The sequence below is a fragment of the Micromys minutus genome (assembly GCF_963924665.1).
Source record: "Micromys minutus genome assembly, chromosome: 22".
In the NCBI taxonomy this organism is placed as follows: domain Eukaryota; kingdom Metazoa; phylum Chordata; class Mammalia; order Rodentia; family Muridae; genus Micromys; species Micromys minutus.
Window position 1 is genome coordinate 7,186,184 of NC_137957.1, and position 21,280 is coordinate 7,207,463.

Genomic DNA, 21,280 nt, shown 5'->3' on the forward strand with positions numbered 1-21,280 from the left:
TACATCCCCAACCCTGGGACAGTTTCCTGATTATGTAGTAACTGGGAGAGAGGGGTGTAAGACTTCTCTGCCTAGCCATAATGTAGGAACCAAGGTAAAGGGGATATTTATATATAAGAAACAAAACAAGAAATCTGACATGCCAGCCGGTGGTAGCACACTCGGGAGGCAGAAACAGGTGGATCCTGCGCGTTCCAGGCCTGTTTGGTCTATAGAGCAAGTTCCAGGACAGCAAGGGCTGTGCAAACTGTCTTGAAAACCAAAAAAGAAGAAAAAAAGAAGCTTGGTACAGCAGCACAGGCTTAAAATTCCAGCAGTTTAAGGCTAAGGTGAAAGGACCAGCCTGAGGTACACAGGAGATGGGGAGGGAACCGAAATGTTAGGAAGGAGATGGCAGCAAAACAGAAAAGGAGACAAATTCTCAACTGTGCACACTTCACAGGAAGGGACACAGCATTCCCGAGTGGAAAAAGTCAGTGGTGAGAAATGGCAAGAGAAATATGCCAGTGTTAAATACAACACAAAGCTTAGGAACCGACCCTACAGAAGGGCAGCAGACCTTCTCCTAAATGCAAGCAAACTCAAAGTCAGACTCGTGACAGTTTGAGGCTCAACGGCAGCAGCCCCGGGGTTTCAACAGCGTCTATACCAATAAATACCTGGGGTCAGTAGGGTCTGTACTCTGGAGCACTTATGGTTCTGGAACATGAATTTGTTGCACTTAAAAAAATACATTTGTTTAAAAAACAAGATAAGTAACAATCTATTTTTTCTTCGATATTTAAATCATCAAGGATTATTATAAGAACCCATTGTATTAAAAGCAGACAGAAGTAAAAACTGGCTCAGACTCAGATTCTCTTTAAAAGATGCAGCCTCCACTTGAATGCCTCACTGCACTTAATACTCATTTTTAAGGGTTTGTCACAGTGACAAATTGTCAGAATTCAGTAAACTTTCAAACAGAAGCTAGGCTGTTGTGCTGGCTGTGGGCAATTACTTCAGAAACAGCAAGGTGGGCCATGTGCTCAAGGTCAGAAGCGAGTGACCACAGCCCTCACTGCCTCCACCACTCTCGCCTCGCAGAGGACCAGCCTGAGGTGCACCAGAAGTACTGCCAGAGGGTAACCCACTGCGCCCCTCATTTCAGTAGAACTCCGCACCTGCTCCAGGCTGCCACAAAAGCCTGGGTCATCAAGGCAACCTGCCAGTCTGTGTGAAAACAGTAAGTTTAAGTCAGGAAGTGACTCTGTGTCAGAGAGGGTCCTCTGAGCTCCCCTCCTCTGAGGACAGCTCCTCATCCTGGGCAAAGATGCTCCCTAGTCCATACTCCTGTTCATGAACAGAAACTTCATTTGGCGTCAGGTGGAAAGAACCTTCCACAAAGTCAGCGAATCTGCAAAAGAGAGGGATGTTCATCAGGAAGTGCATGTCTGTCTTTCCTGGATAGCTTTCAAAAGAAAGCATAGACTGAAAGACTCAGCATGCTTGTAGTTCAGATGCCAATCCTTGCTTTGGCAGATACATAGACTGAGGCAAGGAATAGGCGGGAGACAAGGCTGGGATCATGAGCCAACATGATGGGCCTGTCATCCTGTTTGACACTCACTACACTGTCCTCTGTAGTTACGAAGTGCTAAGGTCCCTTGAGTCACCATGTTCCTGATAAGATTAAGCATTACAGTTCTTTGCACTTATGGCCCTATAAACTTTATGTTATCATGATTCCAAATTGAAACTTCACATACTCTTTGGTACAAGTACTCTCAACCAAAGGGGGGTGGGGATGGGGACTCAGACATTAATGTCCAACTTACAAGGGCCACATTTATATATGGTACTGAAGGCTAGAGAGATGGCTCAGAGGTTAAGAGCACAGTCTGCTCTTCCAGAGGTCTTGAGTTCGATTCCCAGTACCCATATGATGGCTCTCAACCGTCTCTCTTCTGGCCTGCAGGCAGAACACTGTATACATAAAAAAAAATCTTAAATATGGTACTGAAATCTTCACAAGTTAATGCTATAATCAGAATACCAATGAAGTAGTTGCCTTGGAGAAACAGGAAATAGATTACTACTTTCTCCTGACTACTCCTAGGTGAGCAATAATCAAAGGGCAAAATATAACAGTTATCTAAAAGTATGATCTGTCAGGCTCAAGTCCATTAACTACCCATAAATACTTGGCTTATCAGAGTTTACCTTTTTGGAGACTGAATTCGAGATATCGTCTTCCAGGCAGAGCACTCCGGACTGCTACAAAATTCTCGGAGTTCCTGTAAAGCCTTTTGGGTTTCCACCTCTCCTTGTATCCGATACTCCTCTTCTGTCAGGAGGCGAGGGGGCACAGGCTTTTCTGCTGCCTTACATATCCTTCTGTGTTCACCAAATAACACCAGGAGGCATTAGTCAGTACCCACACACAAGCACACAGACAGACTCAGCAGTGACAGCCACCACCCATCTTTCTTCCACACACACCTTTCACTAGAGTGCACTCCTATCATTCCAAACATGAGGAAAAGCCAGAGCACTCAAACTCACTTATGTTCAAATAAATAGTAATTTATTTTCCAGTAAGTGGAAAAGCAACAAAATGATGTTATGTTGTGGTTCATGACCTCAGTTCCCCAAACTGAAGGTACTGTTTTAATTGATTATCTGCAACGGAATAGCCACTGACTATTTCAGAACCCAGAACCATTCCATATTTACTTTTGCAAGAATATCATGCTATGAATTACATCTTAAATAAGATTAAGGTTTTTAGAGCAACCTGACAGACAGGGAGATATGACCTGAAACCTGAACCTGAGGCCTCATTACAAGCGAAACACGGATATGATGGGATGTGCACCACCTAGTGGTACCAGGAACACATGACACTTTACTGGATGCTTTTATTTTATAAAGAAGAAGATAGCATCTCAGGGAGAAGGAACAGGGCGGAGGCACAATGACATCCCACTCACAGAGGTTCCTGAGAAGAAGCTCGGCATCCTCTCACTACAAAGTGCAGCCACACCTCACATGTCACAGTCACCCTGCTGCTAGTCACCTGTAGGTGCGGCACAGCCAGTGGACAGGGTACTCCAGGTTTTTAGTGCACAGCGCAATGACGATGAGAGCAAAGGCAACGTTTGGGATCTGAATGCCCGAGTACATGAAGCCCAGGCCCAGCAGCTGCAGCGCCCACGTCAGCAGGTTGATGCTTCGCTCATTCTCCAGGGGCCCATACTTGTAGCACACTGCAAAACTCATGAATCCAACTGTGAGGATGTAGCCTGAAAGGGGCACAAGACACGCCTTTCAGCTGCGAGGTGGACAGCATGCTGAGTTCCCTAGACACGTCTACAGAACAAGGGAGGTACACGCGTCTGCACTTCATCATTCACCTACTTTGAATTCTTGGAAAATACATTTTCCTCACTGTTTATCACATACACACACGGATCACTCACTGTTCATCACATACACACACACACACACACACACACACACGGATCGTTCCTGTTATCCTTTTTGTCACAAATTTATTTACTCAAATTACAAAGGGGTTGAAGAGATGGCTCATGGGTTAAGAGCACTCAATGCTCTTGGGAAGACCCACACTCAGTTCCCGGTGTGCACACTGGGCAGCGCATGACTACAGCTCCAGTGGATGACTCTACAGGCACCAAGATTCAAGTGCACACTCACCCACACAGAACTAAATCTTTGTTGTTGTTGGTGGTGGTGGTGGTAATGGTTGGTGTTTTTTTATTTTTTTGAGACAGTGTTTCTTTTCATAGCTGTGGCTGTCGGTGAACTCTCTCTGTAGATCAGGTTGGACTCAAACTCAGAGATCACCCTGTCTTTGTCTCCCAAGTGCTAGAATTAATGGTATGCACCACCAACTGCCTGGCAAGAGGAAAGCTTGAAAAACTACATGTTGAACATTTGTAAATAGTCTTTTAATCCCCAAATATAAATATCCATATTAATGTTCTCAAATAATAAATTGAGTTCCTATCAAGAGATGCAAGTTTTATCTGTGTGACCAAAGATTTTTATTGTATGAGAGATTCATTGCACTTTTACTTCTTAAGGTTCCCAAGCATATTTAACATTAATAGAGCCAATTTAAAAGTTTTTAAACTTTGCTTATTATACAAAATAAACAAGGGCTGGAGAGATGGCTCAGTGGTTAAGAGCACCGACGGCTCTTCCAGAGGACCTGAGTTCAATTCCCAGCAACCACATGGTGGCTCACAACCATCTGTAATGAGATCTGATGCCTTCTTCTGGTGTGTCTGAGGACAGCTACAGTGTACTTATATATAATGAAGAAATAAATCTTTAAAAATGAACAACACCAGCAAATTCAAGTCTTGACCTTACCAACAGTGTCTGGGCTCACACGATGTTCAGGGCACAGTGACAGTGCCATCAGAAACACCTTGAAGTGGTGGCACTTGCCTTTAGTCCCAGCACTCTGGAGGCCGAGGCAGAAGGATCTCTGAGTTTGAAGCCAGCCTGGTCTACAGAGTGAGTTCCAGGACAGCCAGCTCCATGCAGAGAAACCCTATATAGAGGGGTTCTCAAGGGGAAAAAAAACTAGGAAGTTCTAATTCCTACAGGCTAATCAAATGCTAATAGCTACTGACCCCTTGTTAGTAGGTAGCATCTTCTCACAATCAGAGTAACCAAACCTCCTGTAAACACGCACAAAGGAAAGCTACGTCAGCAGTACTTACTTAGAAGATAATGCCAATAACACCGCCATATCTCTTGCAAATTCTTAAAAACTAGCTGGATGAGGTACAGAGAAAAGGACCAGCCTCCAACCAGGATAACATAAATGGGACTTCTCTAGACAAAGTAGAAATGAAGGCAAAAGTTATAGGGCTTTTATATAAGAAGCAAATGGGACAATTTTTTCTTACAACTCAACCTACTCAAAATGCATAAAAACTTATCTCTTAAAAAGATGTGCTCTATGCCTAAAAAGGTACAGAATGCGAAGAACAGCAAGATAACGACAGGCTAAGCAACCGAGAGGCTGGCTATGCATTACAAACAGGAAGCAGCGTTCCGTTCCCACTGAGCACATGATCTCAGCAGTTTGTTGTAATCAGGGTTCAGGTCCACCATGCAAGTGCTTCTCAGAATCAAACAACAGGATGGGCACTGACTCATCAGCCATCAACACAGATGTCCAGGGCTCCAAGACTACCCCAGAAGACAACCCAACCCTCCAGCTATGCAAGGATAAACACTTCGGAGGGATCTGACTACTTACCTTGGGAATAAACTTAGAGATCATAAAAATGACGATTAAGAGAGAAGCCACGATTCCCACGCTCATCCCAGTAGAATAGTAGAAAATTTGACTCCTGCAGAGAAAATATTTTACTTGACTATGTAATGCCATAGGCTACACAACGCACTGGCAAAATCACAAGTGCCTTAGCTATAGTTTCGAGATTAGAGGAGACGCTGCCTGGTACTGAAGACCACAGAAATGTAAGCCGGTATCACAGTCGACAGATTACAAAGGTCAGTGTGGATGACGGCCCCTTAAATCTCACTCCTATGTCCATCTCGGCCCAAATCCACCATATACTATAGAAAACTCAAGTTCAAACGGGACTGGAACTCTCTTCCTGCAGGAATACTGACCGGCCACAGACGAGCACCACAGTGCACAGAGGAGTAACCGGCCACCTCAGCCTGCTGCTGTGACACCGTCAGACGCCTGACTAGGGAGAGCTGCAGCCGTTTTGCTAAATGGATGCAATGTGCCGTCCGCCAAACCACCCGCTCTGCAGCTCTTGCACAGTGCTGTGTTGACTGCAGAGGTTCACAACTGGTCAAAGTACCAACAGTAAATGACTTTTGAATGTCTAGCCAGAAATGGGGTAATGTATCATGCCCTCCACGGCTTAGGGAACATCATGGAAGAAGGGCTTCAAAGAATGAAGAACTGAAAGGAGAAAGAAGCATGGTGTGAACTTAAGCCAGGCATGCCATGCATGGGAAGTGTGGTGTGAACCCAAGCCAGGCATGGCATGCACTAATTTCTTACACCTCAGTTTTTCGAGGCAGGGTCTTTTGTGGCCCTGGCTGTCTTGAAGCTCACACACACCTGGATGGCCTCAAACTTAAGAGATTACCCTGCCTCTTATAAGCCACCAAGCACCACACCCGCCAACAACTTGATAGGAGACATGGTTTTCAGCACTGCAGCCTAGGCTATAAACAAATCTTCACCTGTGCTTATAAAACCACCCTAAGGAAACTCAACACACTCACTCACACACACACTCACACTCACTCACACACATACACACACTCACACACACACTCACACATACACACTCACACACACACTCACACACTCACTCACACACACACACACACTCACTCACACACACACTCACACATACACACTCACACACACACTCACTCACACACACACACACACACACACTCACTCACACACACACTCACACACGCACACATGGCTAGTTGGGTACTAGGGCAATATGATAAAAATCAATGATGAACATGCATGAGCACATCAATAATGTAACCTACCCCTACACAGAAACATTTTAAAAAGAAACACAGTAACTCCTCTGGGAACTGCACAGCTTGTCTGGGGAGAAGGGTTAGCAGCAATTCCAAGTAGAGATGAAAAAGTGAATGGGACCAATTCCCAGGACAGACAGACAGATTCTACTCCCATTCTAACCTCTAGCACTTTTCCCTGACTGTGAGCCTCTCTCAGGAGCTTCAGAGATTAACTTTCCAAGTCTACAGAGCCTGACTTCACACCCCAGCTGCTCACCTTTCACTATGACCATAATGCTCACTTTACCATCACTCAATACTTATCTGTGCATTAAAAAAAATTTTCCATACAAAATATACCAAAACAGAAAGTGCCTTTGTAGACTTGCTCCTGTCTAAAGGAAATACAGGGACAAAGGGTAGAGCAGAGAAGGAAGGAAAGGCTATCCAGAGACTGCCCCACATAGGCATCCATCCCACATGCAGACACCAAACACAGTCACTATTGCTGATGCCAAGAAGTGCTTGCTGACAGGAGCTGATACAGCTGTGTCCTGGAGGCTCTGCCAGAGCATGACCAATACTGATGCAGATGCTCAAAGCCAATGGACTGATCACAGGGACCCCACTGGAGGACTTAGGGGAAGGACTGAAGGAGCTGAAGGGGCTTATCTAGCATCAATGCAAGGAGAGGCCCTTGGTCCTGTGAAGGCTTGATGCCCCAGTGTAGAGTAATGCCAGGGCAGTGATCCAGGAGTGGGGGACACCCTCATAAAAGCAGGGGAAGGGGGAAGGGACAGGAGGGTTACAGTGGGGAAACTGGGAAAGGGAATAACATTTAAAATATAAATAAATAAACTATCCACCCCCCCCAAAAAAAAAAAAAAAAAAAAAAAAAAAAACAAACCCAGAGTCTATTTTATGTTCGCCAACTACTCTTGGGCAGGAACGTGCCCTGGAGTGTGGCGATGTGCAGTGACCCTCCCTTGGAGAAAACTGATCACCTTTTCCCAGCAGGCATCGATTGAAAATACATAGCTTCTTGGTTAGGGTGGAATTTTGTGTTCCTTTCCCCTTCTCAGATTTTGACTGATTGGAACTTGTCTGGGATGAGCCTTTGTAAAAGCTCAAAGTCATCCGGGGCTCTCACGACCTCACCTCCTTCTCTACACAGATCCCTGAGGGGGAGGAGTCAGATACAGACAGCCAACCTAGGAATGAGTGCTCTGAGTCTCTGACTCTCCTGTGTGGGTCTCTGTGCCAACTACCATGTGCTTCAAAAAGTTCTGTTGGACACATGAACCACACTCCAAGTCTGTGCCCAGGAATAGCTGGCCAATAGAAAACAGACTCGTAGGGGGGGGGTGGCTGTTGTTTTTTTCTTTTTGTTCTTTGTGGGTGTTGGTTTTTTCTGTTGTTTTTTCTGACTCTCATTAAGAGTCATCTTACTGCTATTTTTTAGCAGCGTTGAAGTAGGTTCCCATAGGACCTATGACTTCACTAGTCTCAAGGTTAGGGTTAGCCTTTAGGTTAGTGCATGTCAGCTTTACATAGATGGCTACCAGGTTTCTAGGAGGAAACAGACAGGAATTGGTGTTTGACTCATTGCATCTACACAACATGAAGCTCATCAAGTGTAGTTTTGCAGTGATTTCACTGTATAAATCTCCACAGTCATATTAATTATAACTTGACAGTCAACTGGATCATCCTAGGTCACTCATTAACACCATGGCGGAGCTGCCTAATGAGAACATGCATTAACCAACAATCATTCAAATCAGAGGGGATTCCACTTTAAAAACACCCAAGCAGCCAACATGTAAGCCAAAAGGGTCCTGAGTGAGGGAGGCGACGCAAGAGTCTGTCAGGTCCATACCTACCTGCTCAACAAGTCTCCACAAAAAAACAGTATCAGTCCAAGGAGGAAAACAAGGAAGAGTTTGGGGTCAAATCCTGAAACAAATAAAACATGTGCTTAATAGAAGAATCTGTTAAAGGGTTTATGAAAGATGGCATTGCTGTCACTAAAGTAAAGCAAGCAGCTCAACTAAATGGCAGCACAAATACACCACAAGCCCTGTGCCTTCCAGAGAAAACGCACGATTAGGTTTCTGTCTAACCTCTACTTTCCTGAAGATCTTATCCCTACTTTGGCTTCCTCTACTAAGGATTTTTAAAAAGGAGCTGAACAAAGTAACCTACTACGCCATCATCACTTCATACTGTGGCTCAGAAGGGTCTCTGCCACTTGTTTCGGAGCCTTCCGTCACTCACAGGCAGGGAATCTGAGAGATGGCCTCGAGTCCTCTACCTAGCCTTTTACCTGCTCAACCATACCTCCTACTTTCCTTCACTATACAGCCCTGTGCTGAAAGTCTGCCTGCTGAACATATCCTACTCAGGACCTGGAGGCCCAAGCAGACCCCAGTGACCCCTTGGTGGCACACCAGAGTATCCCATGGCTTTCACATTCAAAATCTGAGTGCAAGGAAGGCCTAGGAATGGACAGGAGGTGGCTGGGTTAGTAATACAGAAGGAGCACTCAAAGACAGGCCAGCCTCTCAGCACAATCTTTCTGTAGCAAAAACTACGAGCATGAGCCTTGAGCAGAAACCAAGGGGAAGCTGAGTCAGGATCTGATGGACTCCCCTCCTCTCAAACTTTCTCAGATGCCCTCAGAGAAGAAAAGACTTCCCCAGGTCTAGTAAATAAGCCTCACAGTAGTCCTAATCTTTATGATTTCACAAGCACTATTTCACGAGTTACCAATTTGATACTGTTTAGCTTTCCGGCCTTCATGGAACAGCACAACTACCTCTGTCAAGACGTCTCCAGAAAGCATGAACACGGCTGTCCATATCAACTCAGGACCTGCCCGGTTCTAGGCACCAAGCTACTAAAGGAGACGCTTTAATACTAGGCCCAAAGACTTATGTAGAGTGGAGTCTCCAGAAGCTGTTGAGGACCATGACGCCATCAAGATTGTAAAACAGACAAATCCAACTGTCCCAGGCAGACTGCTCTGTCTTTATTACACACCCTCCAAAGCTCTGTCCCCTCACTACAGAATCCACCAGAAAACAGAGGTGAGACTTACTCCGGGTCACAACGACACTGTATTTGGTGTCCTTTTCTATAATCTCAACCTTGAGGCAGGTTTTTGTGCTGTACAGACCCACGTTAACATAGGTGTCATTCAATTTCTCTTTTAAAAAAGAAGAAAAAAAGTTCCAGATACTAAACTGCTCTAGCTCCTTCAGCTTCTCCTCATTGTCCACCTGGGTAACTCGCACCGACTTGGAACTATTTACCCGAACCTGTAACACAAATGACATTAGGATGAAAAAGCAGGAAATTTTCATAAACATAATTTAAAAAACAACCCTTTAGCAGCTAATGAGCCATGTGCCATTTCACACAAAGCTTGGCAAAAATGTACAGATGCAGCAGCAAAAACATAATTTGGCAAATGATGCTGCTCTGATAAAGGCAGCTGCTACCATTCCCTGTTATCATGGTCTGAATCTACTATTAAACCAGAAAAGGTGGAGGGGGGAGTTCCCAAGCAGAAAGAGTTATCAATACAGCTATTTCTGAGATCATACAAAGCAAGGATCAGGAATATTAAGAAAAGTGCCAGACATAAACAGCCCCAGAAAACGGGAAATGTTTCCCATAATGACAGGCTGAGAGTACAACGCACTGTCACAGATCACTGATTATGTGTAAATGTTGGTGATAATGTGCCCCAGATACAGTATGAATTCACAAACCCACAGCCTAGCTCATGTTGTTAATGTGAGCAGCAAACACCCTTATTGATGTCTGTATTTACAGCAGTGTCTTCAAAAGGCTTATTTTGTTCAATCATATCACAGCCAGAGTCTCTTGCTTGCTGGGTGACTTAACTGTGTTATGAAATAAAAGAGCCCAAAGTCATTCTACCCAGAGGAAACTTCTCTCACAGAATAGGATGGGGACCATAGGACAAGAGTTCAGACAGACATCCCAGATTCCAGATAAAGTAGGACAGACATTTCAGAAGAGGTGTGAGTGTGCAGACTCCCAAGGGAAGAAGAAAGGTCGTTACCTCAGGGTCATAGTGTGCTCTAAGCTGACAGAGAGCTGAGATGCCCAGGCGGGGCTTCTGATTACCTGTATCCGTGTCCACACATCATGCCACTTTGGGATAAGCACATTTTTATAACAGAATTGTTGACTGGAATTCATATCAACTTGGGATTCCTGAAGCATGACCACATTTACATCAATTCCAGCTTTAGGCAAAAAGGGAAACAAGAATTAAGTACAACGTAAGAGAACAGGTCATAACTATAACTCCTTTTAGTCAAAGAATTAAATTGACCACTTTGTTAAACTTCTGCCTAAAATGTGAAACAGACCAAACACGACAAACAAAACAGTTGAAATGAGAGAAGGCAGCAGTTTTCTCTCGTCTAATGTCCACGTGCATACACTTAATCACGTGTACTAGCTTAGCACGGACTGTAGGACATGAGGCACACTAAGCATAAGCTCTATCACTGGGTCACATCTCCAACCTTTAATTATTTAACTATTACAGATAGTTAACATTACATTAACACCGAATAAACAATAAAAGCTACTTCTTAGGGGCTGGAGAGATGGCTCAGTGGTTAGAGCACTGACTGCTCTTCCAGAGGTCCTGAGTTCAATTCCCAGAAACCACATGGTGACTCACAATCATCTGTAATGGGATCCGATGCCCCCTTCTGGTGTGTCTGATGACAGCTACAGTGTACTCACATACATAAAATAAATCTAAAAAAATAAAAAAAGATTTACGAGAAATCACACTCTCCTATACCTTCCTACCCGACCTTTCTTTGACACAAATATTCAAGTAATGCTTTTAAAACTTCTATTTCTTCATTGAGTTTCTGTATGATGCAAATGTTTACTTCTATTTTCTGTTGGGGTGCGGGAGCTGTGGGTGTGCACATCAGAGGCACCGTGACTCTCCTTACATCATGGTGTCCTCAGGTGTCCACCTCTGACCATCAGGCTAGACAGCAGGCACCCTACCATCTAAGCCATCTTCAAAACCCTCCGCGCAACACTTACTGAGTAATAGTGAGCACAAACTTAATTATCAGTGTGGTTCAGTGTAAGGAGACAGATTTAAAGAAGAAATTTTTAGTCCACACTCAGGCAGGCATGGTAGCACACACCTTTCATCTCAGCAACTGGGAGGCAAAGGCAGGCAGGATCTGTCTGAACTGAGTTCCAGGACAGCCAGGGCTGTTACACAGAGAAACCCTGTCTCCTCTCCCTAACCCCACACCCGAAATAGAAAAAGAAAAACTTCAGCTAAATCCAAGTCAAAGTTACCCCTACAGGAAGCATTACTGAGCCGGGTATGGTGGTATACACCTTTAATCCCAGCACTCCGGAGGGAAAAGCAGGCTGATCTCTGAGCCAAGGCCACACAGAGAAACCCTATCTCAAAAAACCAAAACCAAACCAAACCAAACCAAACCTGAACGCATCAATGCCCATCTTATTTTTAATCTATTTTGGTGGGGAGCCTGACCGTGAGTGTTGCAGCCAAAGACCAACTTTCAATTCTCTTCTTCCACCAATGAGTCGTCGGTATTCAATTCAGGTTGGTGGACTGGAGGAGCAGCCTCCTCTACCCACACAGCCATCTTGCCAGCTAAAAAGATTTTAAAGTGAAACTAAGACCTTTTGTTGTTGGGTTTTGTTTGATTGGTTTTTGTGGTGAGGATCCAGCCCAGGGCTTTCTTTGTACATGCTAGGCAGGCTCTCTATCACTGAGAGACATCCCCATCACCAGACTAAGACTAACTTTAAAGTTATATTTAACCATAAGCATTAGTCCAAGCAAAACACAGAAGACATGGGCATAACTCTCCATGGCCTTGGATTAGACAATCGTTTCTTAGGTAGGATCCTAAAATACATAAAGTCAAGAAAATCCATTAGCAGACTCGGGAAATGGAATTCCTTGATTCCTACCAGCTCCAGAACAGAGGAAAGAAAAGAGATGGCATGAGAGAAGGAAGGCCAAGTCAGTAAAGCAAGTACTTCTTGCTTTGTAAGCTAAGGATCTGAGTTAGATCCTAGAACCCATGGAAAACTATCAGTGCCATGCATCATAATCTAGCTCAGGGGAGACACAGCAGAAGGTACCCAGAGGCTCCCTCGCCAGTCACTTTAGAGTAGCTGATGAGTTCAGGCCAATGAGAGACCCTGACTCAAGGAAAGGGACAACGTTCCTCAGGATGACACTTGAGGCTGCCCTCTATCCTCCACATAGTCTCACATACACACATGCACCCATACATACGTATGCATGTATAAAACTTAGATTTACATTACAGAGTACTGACTTCTGTAATGTAGATAACACAAAGAATGTAAGTCTACCTCAGGAAACAGGAGAAAAGTTTTCCAGTCACATACCTGACAATACAGGCAGCTGGAACAGGCATACAACTATGACACAATAACCCTTTCTTTTCCTCCCCTGCCCCCTTCTGAGCCAGTCTCATTAACTGCCTCACACTTGCTATGTAGCTGAAGATGACCCTGAATCCCAGAATCTTCTGCCTCTCTGTACCAGGGATTACAAGTATATGCCACCAAACCCAGGCCCAACCCTTTTAAGCAAACAAAAGATGTGAATAAATATTTCTCCAAAGAAAATACTATCAAGAGAATGTACGTGACAACAGGATGCAAATCAAAGAAATAAAAACCAAAGCCACAGTAAGACACCAGTTCACACCTACTACAATGGCTACAATCAAACACATGCTCAGAGCTGGGCACGTGGCTCACGAAGTTAATCACAGCACGCAAAGGGTGTGAGTGGGAGGCCAGACTGGACTACAGAGTGAGTCCCTGTCTAAAAAAAAGCTTAGGGCCAGAGATGGGTCAGCAGACAAGGTGACTGCTGCCTAGAATGGTGAGCTGCACTTGATCCTCAGGACCCACGAGATGGAAGATGAGAACCAAAGTGAGCACATGCACACACACGCAAAATGCATAACACAAATGTATAACACACACACACAAATAATTTTTTTTTAAAGAAATTCAGTAATGGGGTTAGAGAGATGGCTCAGTGGTCAAAAAGCACTGGCTGCTCTTCCAAAGGTTCTGAGTTTTATACCAGCAACCACATGGTGGCTCACAACCATCTGTATGTAATGGGATCTGATGCCCTCTTCTGGTGTCTGAAGAGAGCAACAGTGTACTACATACATAAAATAAATACATAAATCTTTTAAAAAGGAAAAAAGAAAGAAAAGAGAGAGAGAGAGAGAGAGAGAGAGAGAGAGAGAGAGAGACAAACAAACAAACAAACTCAGCAACAAATGCTGGCTGGGAATATGGAGAAATTAGGAAATCACACACACACCCAGATACTGCTTGCTGGCAGATATGTAAAACGATATAACTGTAGTTCAATAGTTCCTTGTACAATTCCAGACAATTGAAAATGTGTTCAAACACCTGCCACACAGTTTCCTACAGCACCACAGAGGGAAAGGCCCAGTGCCAGTCAGCTAATGAGCAGGCAAACAAATGCGTTACTTTCAGACAATGGACTCCACCCAGCTCTAAAGAAAGGAAGCATTGGCTGAGAGACGGCACAGCAGTTAGAGCGCCTCCATGTCAGTTCACAGCCATCTAACTCCAGTCCCAGAGAATCGAGGGCCCTCCTCTGGCATATCTGTGCCCTTGGCATGCACAAGGTGCACAGACACATGCAAACAGAACATCCATAAGAAGAAAATACAGTAAAAAGTTTTTGAATTAAAAAATAAAATATTGGCACGTGCTATAAAATGGATGAACCTTAAAAATGTTACATGTGGGGGCTGGAGAGATGGCTCAGTGGTTAGAGCACTAACTGCTCTTCCAGAGGTCCTGAGTTCAATTCCCAGTACCCACATGGTGGCTCACAACCATCTGTAATGGGATCTGATGCTCTCTTCTGGTGTGTCTGAAGAGAATGACAGTGTCCTCATATACTTAAAATAAGTAAATTGTTTTAAAAAAAAAAGTTACACGTGAAAGAAGCCACACAAAAGAAAAATGGCCACAAGAAGAAAATGACAGATCAGGGGCTGGAGAGATGGCTCAGTGGTTAAGAGCACTGACTGTTCTTCCAAAGGTCCTGAGTTCAATTCCCAGCAACCACACGGTAGCTCACAACCATCTATAATGAGATTCTATTCCTTCTTCTGCTGTGTCTTAAGACAGTGTACAGTGTACTTACATAAAACAAAGAAATCTTTAAAACAAAAACAAAAAAAAAAAGAAAAGAAAGAAAATGACATAACATGTGTGGAAGGAGTGGACGCCATGACAAGAAATGGACTGAGCAACTGCCAGGGTGTGGAGGGAGAGAAGGCAGGGCTGGAGACAGCCACAACACTGAAAACACTAAATCCACCAAATAGCATTTATAGAGTAAAAGCAGGTCTCACATATGACGTCACAATGGAAAGACGAAGAGACACACAGTGCAAAGAAGCAGGGTGGATGGAGAGCAAGCAAATCTCATCTGAGAAGAGGCGCCACAGTGACGTACCCTGTGGGCTAATACAAAGTTAGGGTTAGGTCAGATTTGGGCGCCTGCTTCTCGTTACAGAGTCCAATCCTATAGTAATCCGATTTCCTCTAAAAGATTCCTGCTAAAAGAAAAGTCTTTATTTTTTCTAATTCCTGTTGAGTGGCTGGAGAGATGACTCAGCAGTGAGTGCTTGCTGCTCCTCCAGAAGATTTGAGTTCAATTCCTAGCATCCATGTGAAGCAGCTTAAACTCTATTGATATTTATCTCCCTAGCAAGTTCATAAATAATAAATTTACACATATGTACTCATAAATAATAATATAATTACTCATAAATATAGATCAAGGCATTTTCATTGTTTGCTTTGGAAGAGAAAGAGCAGGTTAGAGATGGCTAAGGCACTAAAGTGCTTTCCATGCAAGCATGAAGACCAGAGTTCAATCCCCAGAACCCATACAAGAAACGAGCACAGTGATACACCAAGCCTGTGGAGGCAAAGACAGGAGCATCCCTGGGGCTCACTGACTAGACAGTCTAGCCACTATTGTGGGCTCCATTTTCAGAAAGAAATTTATCTCAAAAAATAAGGTGTAGTGAATTTGAAAACACTTGACATCAGTCTCTGGCCTGTACATACACATGTATACAAGCACGTGTGCGCACACGCGCCCGCGCGTGCACACACACACACACACACACACACATACACACACACACACCTTTTATGTTGAGCATGATGGTGCAAGGTTGTCATTCCAGTTCTGGTGAAACTACGAAAGGGAGGTGGCTGAAGTAGGTCCTAAGGCAGCCTACACGACACAGTGAACTTGAAGCTTGAGCTGCACAGCAAATCCTACCTTATACATAAAAACATGGAATAACTTCATGTAAGACTCGAAAATACTGTCTTTATGACTCACTGAGGATGGATGGATGGTGACTGACATTCATCTGTAGTTCCAGCTCTCAGGAAACAGAGGCAGGACCACTGAAAAGCTGTACTCTTCCAACTAATTATTTTAAATGTACATTTAAAAATAGATCCACTATTTAAACATTATTTAAAATCTAGTTTTCTGAGCCAGGGAGTAGTGGCACATGCCTTTAATCTTAGGAGGCAAAGGCAAGCAAATCTCTTAAATTCACGGCCAGTCTGGTCCACAGAGTTAATTCCAGGGCAGCCAGAATGAGACAAAAAAAAAAAAAAAAAAAAATCCAGTCTCAAAAAATAAAAAAACAAAACAAATCTAGGTTTTTTCCCCTTAATTCTATACCATTCGTGAGAAAGAATTTTAAACTTTTTCAGGTAGCAACCTCCAACTGAAATCAGCACCTTGGCCAGCCCATACACTTGGCAACTCATTAATGTAAAACATGACTGCCAGTTCAGCCAGGAGGGTAATCTTTGGAAACACCCAGGACTCCACATTCGCTTTAAATTGTGTGCATATGTCTGTTTACCAGTGTGTGGATATTCTAGCCTTCAAAGGAGCTCGACTGAGCCACCTGATGTGGGTTCTGGGAATCAGACCCACACCTTCCAGCCCCTTTTAACTCAAAGACCCTCAACTCACTCCTGTCAAGAGTAATCTAATTACTCAGCTCATTAACAACTAGCATCTTTCTAAGATTGCACTGGTGTGTATGCAGGTGCAAAGGAAGTCAGAGAGCTGGTTGCCATTGGTTCTCTCCTACCATGTGAATCCCAGGTTCTCAGGCTTGCCACCAGGCACCTAACCCCTGAGCCATCTGGCTGGTCCCAAACTGCCATCTTCCAGGTTCCAATGGATAGTTCCAAATCTATGACAATGGAGATGGCCCTCGTTATACTCAGTGAGTGTTAAGTTTAAACAAAAAGATATAAATGGGGGAAGAAAGGGGCCAGCAGGAACCAGAAGGGGCTGGACAGGGCTGGACAGGGCTGGGCAGGGAGGAGCAGGGGCTAGTCAGGGCAGGGGGCCTGGGTAATGGTAATCAGAAAAAAATCATGCATGAATTTGTCAAAGAACAAATTTAATAAAAGTATTTTAAAACCTAGCATCTTCAGTCAGCAGCTTTACTAAACTACATGCTGAGACAAATAACTATTTAAAAAATAAAATTCATCAAGATCCTCACCTCACACCAAACACTAATACAAATTATAAATAAAAAATAAAGAGGCAGGGCTACCTAGTAAGACCCTGTTTGGGGGGGAAAGGTCTAGAATTGTAGAGTTCAGTGATAGAGCACTAACACTGCATGTTGGAAGCCCTAGGTTCAATTCCTAGCTCAGCTAATAATAATTAGTGAAATAAAAACGTATTTGAAACTTATCCTTCAGGCTGGAGAGATGGCTCAGTGGTTAGAGCACTGACTGCTCTTCCAGAGGTCCTGAGTTCAAATCCCAGCAAACACATGATGGCTCACAACCATCTGTAATGGGATAAGATGCCTTCTTCTGGTGTGTCTGAAGAAAGTGACAAGTGTACTCATACATAAAATAAATCTTTAAAACTTATCCTTCAAAATAAAAAATCAATTCAACTTTACAGATCTACCTTATTACCATTACTGTATGTGTGCATGTATACATACATATGTGGGTGTGTATGTATGTATGTATGTATGATGGCTTCATGTGTGCGTCTGCCCACCCTGGCAACTTTGGGGAGTCAATCTCCAATGATAGTTTCATGGATCCAACTAAGGTCAGCAGATTTGTGTGGCAAGTCCTGTTTACCCACAGAACCAGCTCACTGGCCTGGAAATCTCTTAAGTATAAATCCAAATAATGAAACCAAATGACCACATATAAAATATAAAAGGGGGCATGGCCTGGAGACATGGTTCAGTGGTTAGGAGCATTTTCAGCTCTTCCCAGCACTGTCTGTCCATCTGTAGCTCCAGTCGCAGGGCACCAAACACACGTGGCACAAATACCTAAACACAGGCAAAACACACACAAAACCAGAGGGGAGAAAATATGCTCTAAATTTTATCTTGAAATTATATAAACATCCTCATAAATAACAATTAGAGTGCTGTGGATGTAACTTAGTAGAGCTCATGCCTAATGTGTTAAGTCCTAGATTTGATTTCTAGCGCCAAAAAAAATGTATGTGTCTAAACATATGTGTATACATATACACACATATAATTTAGAAATCTGGAGCTAGGTATGGGTGGCATATGGGAGGCACAGACAAGAGGATCAAGAACTAAAAGTCACTCTTGGATACAAAGGGCCAGCATGGGGTACAAAAGCCCAGCTCAAAAAAATTAAGTAATACAGTAGGCCATGAATGAAGGGCACACACACACCCTCAAAATTTAAAGTCTGGGCTGGAGAGACACCTCTAGTATGTTAAGTATCTGCTTTGCAAACACAAGGACCTGAGTTCAGAAGCCTAGCACTCACATAAAAGTGAGGCAGAGTGCTGCTCACCTCTAAACCCCAATACTGGGGGCAGAGACAGGATCCAAGGAGTCTGCTGGCCAGCCACCTAGCCAAATCTCTGAGTTCCAGGCCCACTAGATGAGCCTGTCTCAAAAATAGGTAGATAGGGTTTGAAACAGACACCAGATGTCAACCTTTGGCCTATATTTGCACACAGGTGCACATGACTTCTCCTGTGCTCACACACACACACAACTGCAAGGGTTTGCCTACTTATTCATGCTTACTTGCTAAATAGTCTAAAACATGCATTATTCTTAGAATTAAATGTTTCTAAAACATGTAATTAACAAGTAATCAACCTTTGAATAAGATTCCATTCTACCCTCTGAGAACCTGGCTTTTAGAGTGTCCCAAGATTGCTCTTTACAGCTGACGCTCACACAACCAGGTCAGCATTCTGACTTGTCCCTCCTAGAAGAGAGGCTGGAACCTTTGGTGATGCTTGTAATCCCAGCAGTCTGGAGGGTGAGACAGGAGGATCTTGAGTTACAGGCTGACCAGAGTTACAGTGAGTTCCACAGCAGGCTGAGCAACATGGTAAAACCTGTTTCAATAAAGGAAGGGAAGCAAGCAGAAGTGTGCTCTAGGCTGCTTTTTTTATTTTATTATTTGCTTGTTTGCTTGCTTCTGGGTCTACTTTGCTCCAGTTGTCCTGGAACTCACTGTGTAGACCAGGTGTGCCACTATGCCTGGCTTTTTTATATTTTAATCCCCAGTACCCTGTAAAAAAAAAAAATCCCAAAAAAGGAACTGCTGATTATGCTTAATATTTTCCTATTTTTTCGAAACCCAAGGCCCCATTTTAAAAGTTTATTCAGGTAACAGGATTTATTCCAAATCCCATTCTAGGTTTTTAGGCCCTGGATCTGGAAAAGAATCTTTCCTGAACATATACTCTTTCCAAAAATAAGTTCTCAGTCTCTTTTGAACAATGTATCTATGGGTGTTAAGCATCTTTAAAGCCAGAGTGAAAGCAAGTGACAGGCAGGCAGGAACGGAAGGGGGCGGTATGAGTGTGGATGTCTTCTAAGCTTCCAAGCCCTGGCTGTCTTTATTCTCTGGAGTTGCTACTCCCTCCAGTGGAAGTTGGCAAACATCACTTACTTTCCTGTCCACTATTTAACAATGATGGGGGTGGGGGGAGCGACTTCTTATAAACTTTCTACTTTTCCTGGACGGGAACACAAAATAAATTTCTTACCCAGTCGGGAATTGATTGTCCAGCAGGAGGTACAAAGTAAATGCACTTTAAAGAATGAATAAACTCAGGAACGATGTCCAGCTCAAAGCTAATGGCCTCTCTATCTTTTCTGGGCAACTGGACTAGAATGATTCCAGGTGTGTGCTCCAGGGCTGATTGGGAGGAGGGCCTTCACAACAGGGCGGTGGTGACACCCTCCTTAATCCCAGCACTAAGGGGCAGGTGGATCTCTTAATTCGAGGTCAACCTGGTCTACACACAGACCCTGTCTTGAAAAAGCATTAAGGTGACCTCTACTCCACTGTATCGAGACACCAATTCCTGAGGTGTTTTCAGTCATCTGAATGAGTGGGACGTTTACATTCTCATGACACATTTCAGGGTGAAACCCCCAGAAATCCGTTTTCACCCAGAAACTCAAGGGACCCAGCAACGCCACGCAGCCCCTAAACGGTCCCCCTTCCCGGCCCAGGCCTCCCTTCCTGGGGAAAGCTCAGGCCTCCGCCCGACCCGGGTTCTCCGGAGGACAGCCCCGGACCCGTTAGTGCGGACGGTCACTGGTCCCTGGTCCCTGAAGCGTCTCCCCCGGCTTCCCGCGAAGCTCCGAGTAACGGACCGCACCCTCGGGATGAACCAAATTTAACGCCCTCGCGCCCGGCCCCTCGGCAGCCGCTACCCCAGTTGTACCTGTGCTGCAGACCACGCAGCCGACGACGACCAAGAGCAGCCATGCGGCGCCGCCGCCCCGGGCCCCCCAGCACCGGGGCCGGGGACCAACCGCCGACCACACAGCCACTTTGAGTCCTCCCGCCATGGTTGCCTCACACCGCCTCCTCCTCGCGTGCCCCTCCTCAGCAACTGCCTCCGAACAGGCAGCGTCACCGGCCAATCAGCTGCGAGACCCGTGGAGGGGGCAGGGCCTCGCGCGCTCCGCCCTCCCGCGCCCCTAGGAGCCACACCTCCTCCCAACCCCAACCCTGGCAGTGACAACAGGAAAAGCCCGCCCTTTACCCAACCTGCTTCCGTCCGCGGTTTATTTACACGTGAGATTGATGGGAAGCTTACCCAATAGGAAATCAGAATGGGCGAGGCCTCCTGGACGGCAGGTTTTCATCCAAAGGTCGAGTTTCTTCTAGTTTTTCTTTCCTTTCTTCCTCGGTCTTTTTATTACATGCAAGCCAGTGGTAACTCTTCACGAATAAGGTTCTCCCGTGACCGTTTCTTAAGGTAAAATGATTGACAGCCCATCTCCAAAGTTCTGAAAGATTTCATCGTAAGTATAGGAATATTGTGCTTTGTCAAGGTTTTGTAGGAATTTTCTGGGGTTGAAAATGTAGACATAGAGCTGAGATTATACCTCCCACGTTAAGCATATGCTGGAGGCTCTGACTTCGATCCCTGGCACTACAAAACAAAACAAAAACGGGGGGAGGAGTATTGATTTGGTTTTAGTTTCTTTTTTTTTTTTTTTTCTTTTTTTTTTTTCCA

The 21,280-nt window shown here is 44.4% G+C and overlaps 1 protein-coding gene across 1 annotated transcript; it reads right to left on the reverse strand.

Moving 5' to 3' along the window:
- Positions 1-149: 149 nt before the first annotated feature.
- Positions 150-20,624, reverse strand: NEMP1 (nuclear envelope integral membrane protein 1). Its single transcript, XM_080935275.1, has 9 exons — positions 20,480-20,624; positions 10,714-10,835; positions 9,656-9,875; positions 8,439-8,511; positions 5,282-5,375; positions 4,737-4,851; positions 3,059-3,284; positions 2,203-2,376; positions 150-1,396 (listed from the first exon to the last, which is right to left on the reverse strand). The coding sequence occupies exons 1-9, from the start codon at positions 20,604-20,606 to the stop codon at positions 1,255-1,257; spliced, it is 1,293 nt and encodes a 430-aa protein (XP_080791401.1). The 5' UTR covers positions 20,607-20,624; the 3' UTR covers positions 150-1,254.
- Between the last annotated feature and the right edge of the window lie 656 nt (positions 20,625-21,280).

What these genes read in the sequence shown, in the direction of transcription:
- NEMP1 (XM_080935275.1), bottom strand. Translation starts at nt 20,606, where the DNA reads ATGGCGGGAGGACTCAAAGTGGCTGTGTGGTCGGCGGTTGGTCCCCGG. An exon ending in ATGTGTGGACACGGATACAG is followed by an intron (nt 9,876 to 10,713) that starts GTAATCAGAAGC and finishes TTTGTGTTACAG; the next exon opens with GTTCGGGTAAATAGTTCCAA. An exon ending in CAGTGTCGTTGTGACCCGGA is followed by an intron (nt 8,512 to 9,655) that starts GTAAGTCTCACC and finishes TATTTGTTTCAG; the next exon opens with GATTTGACCCCAAACTCTTC.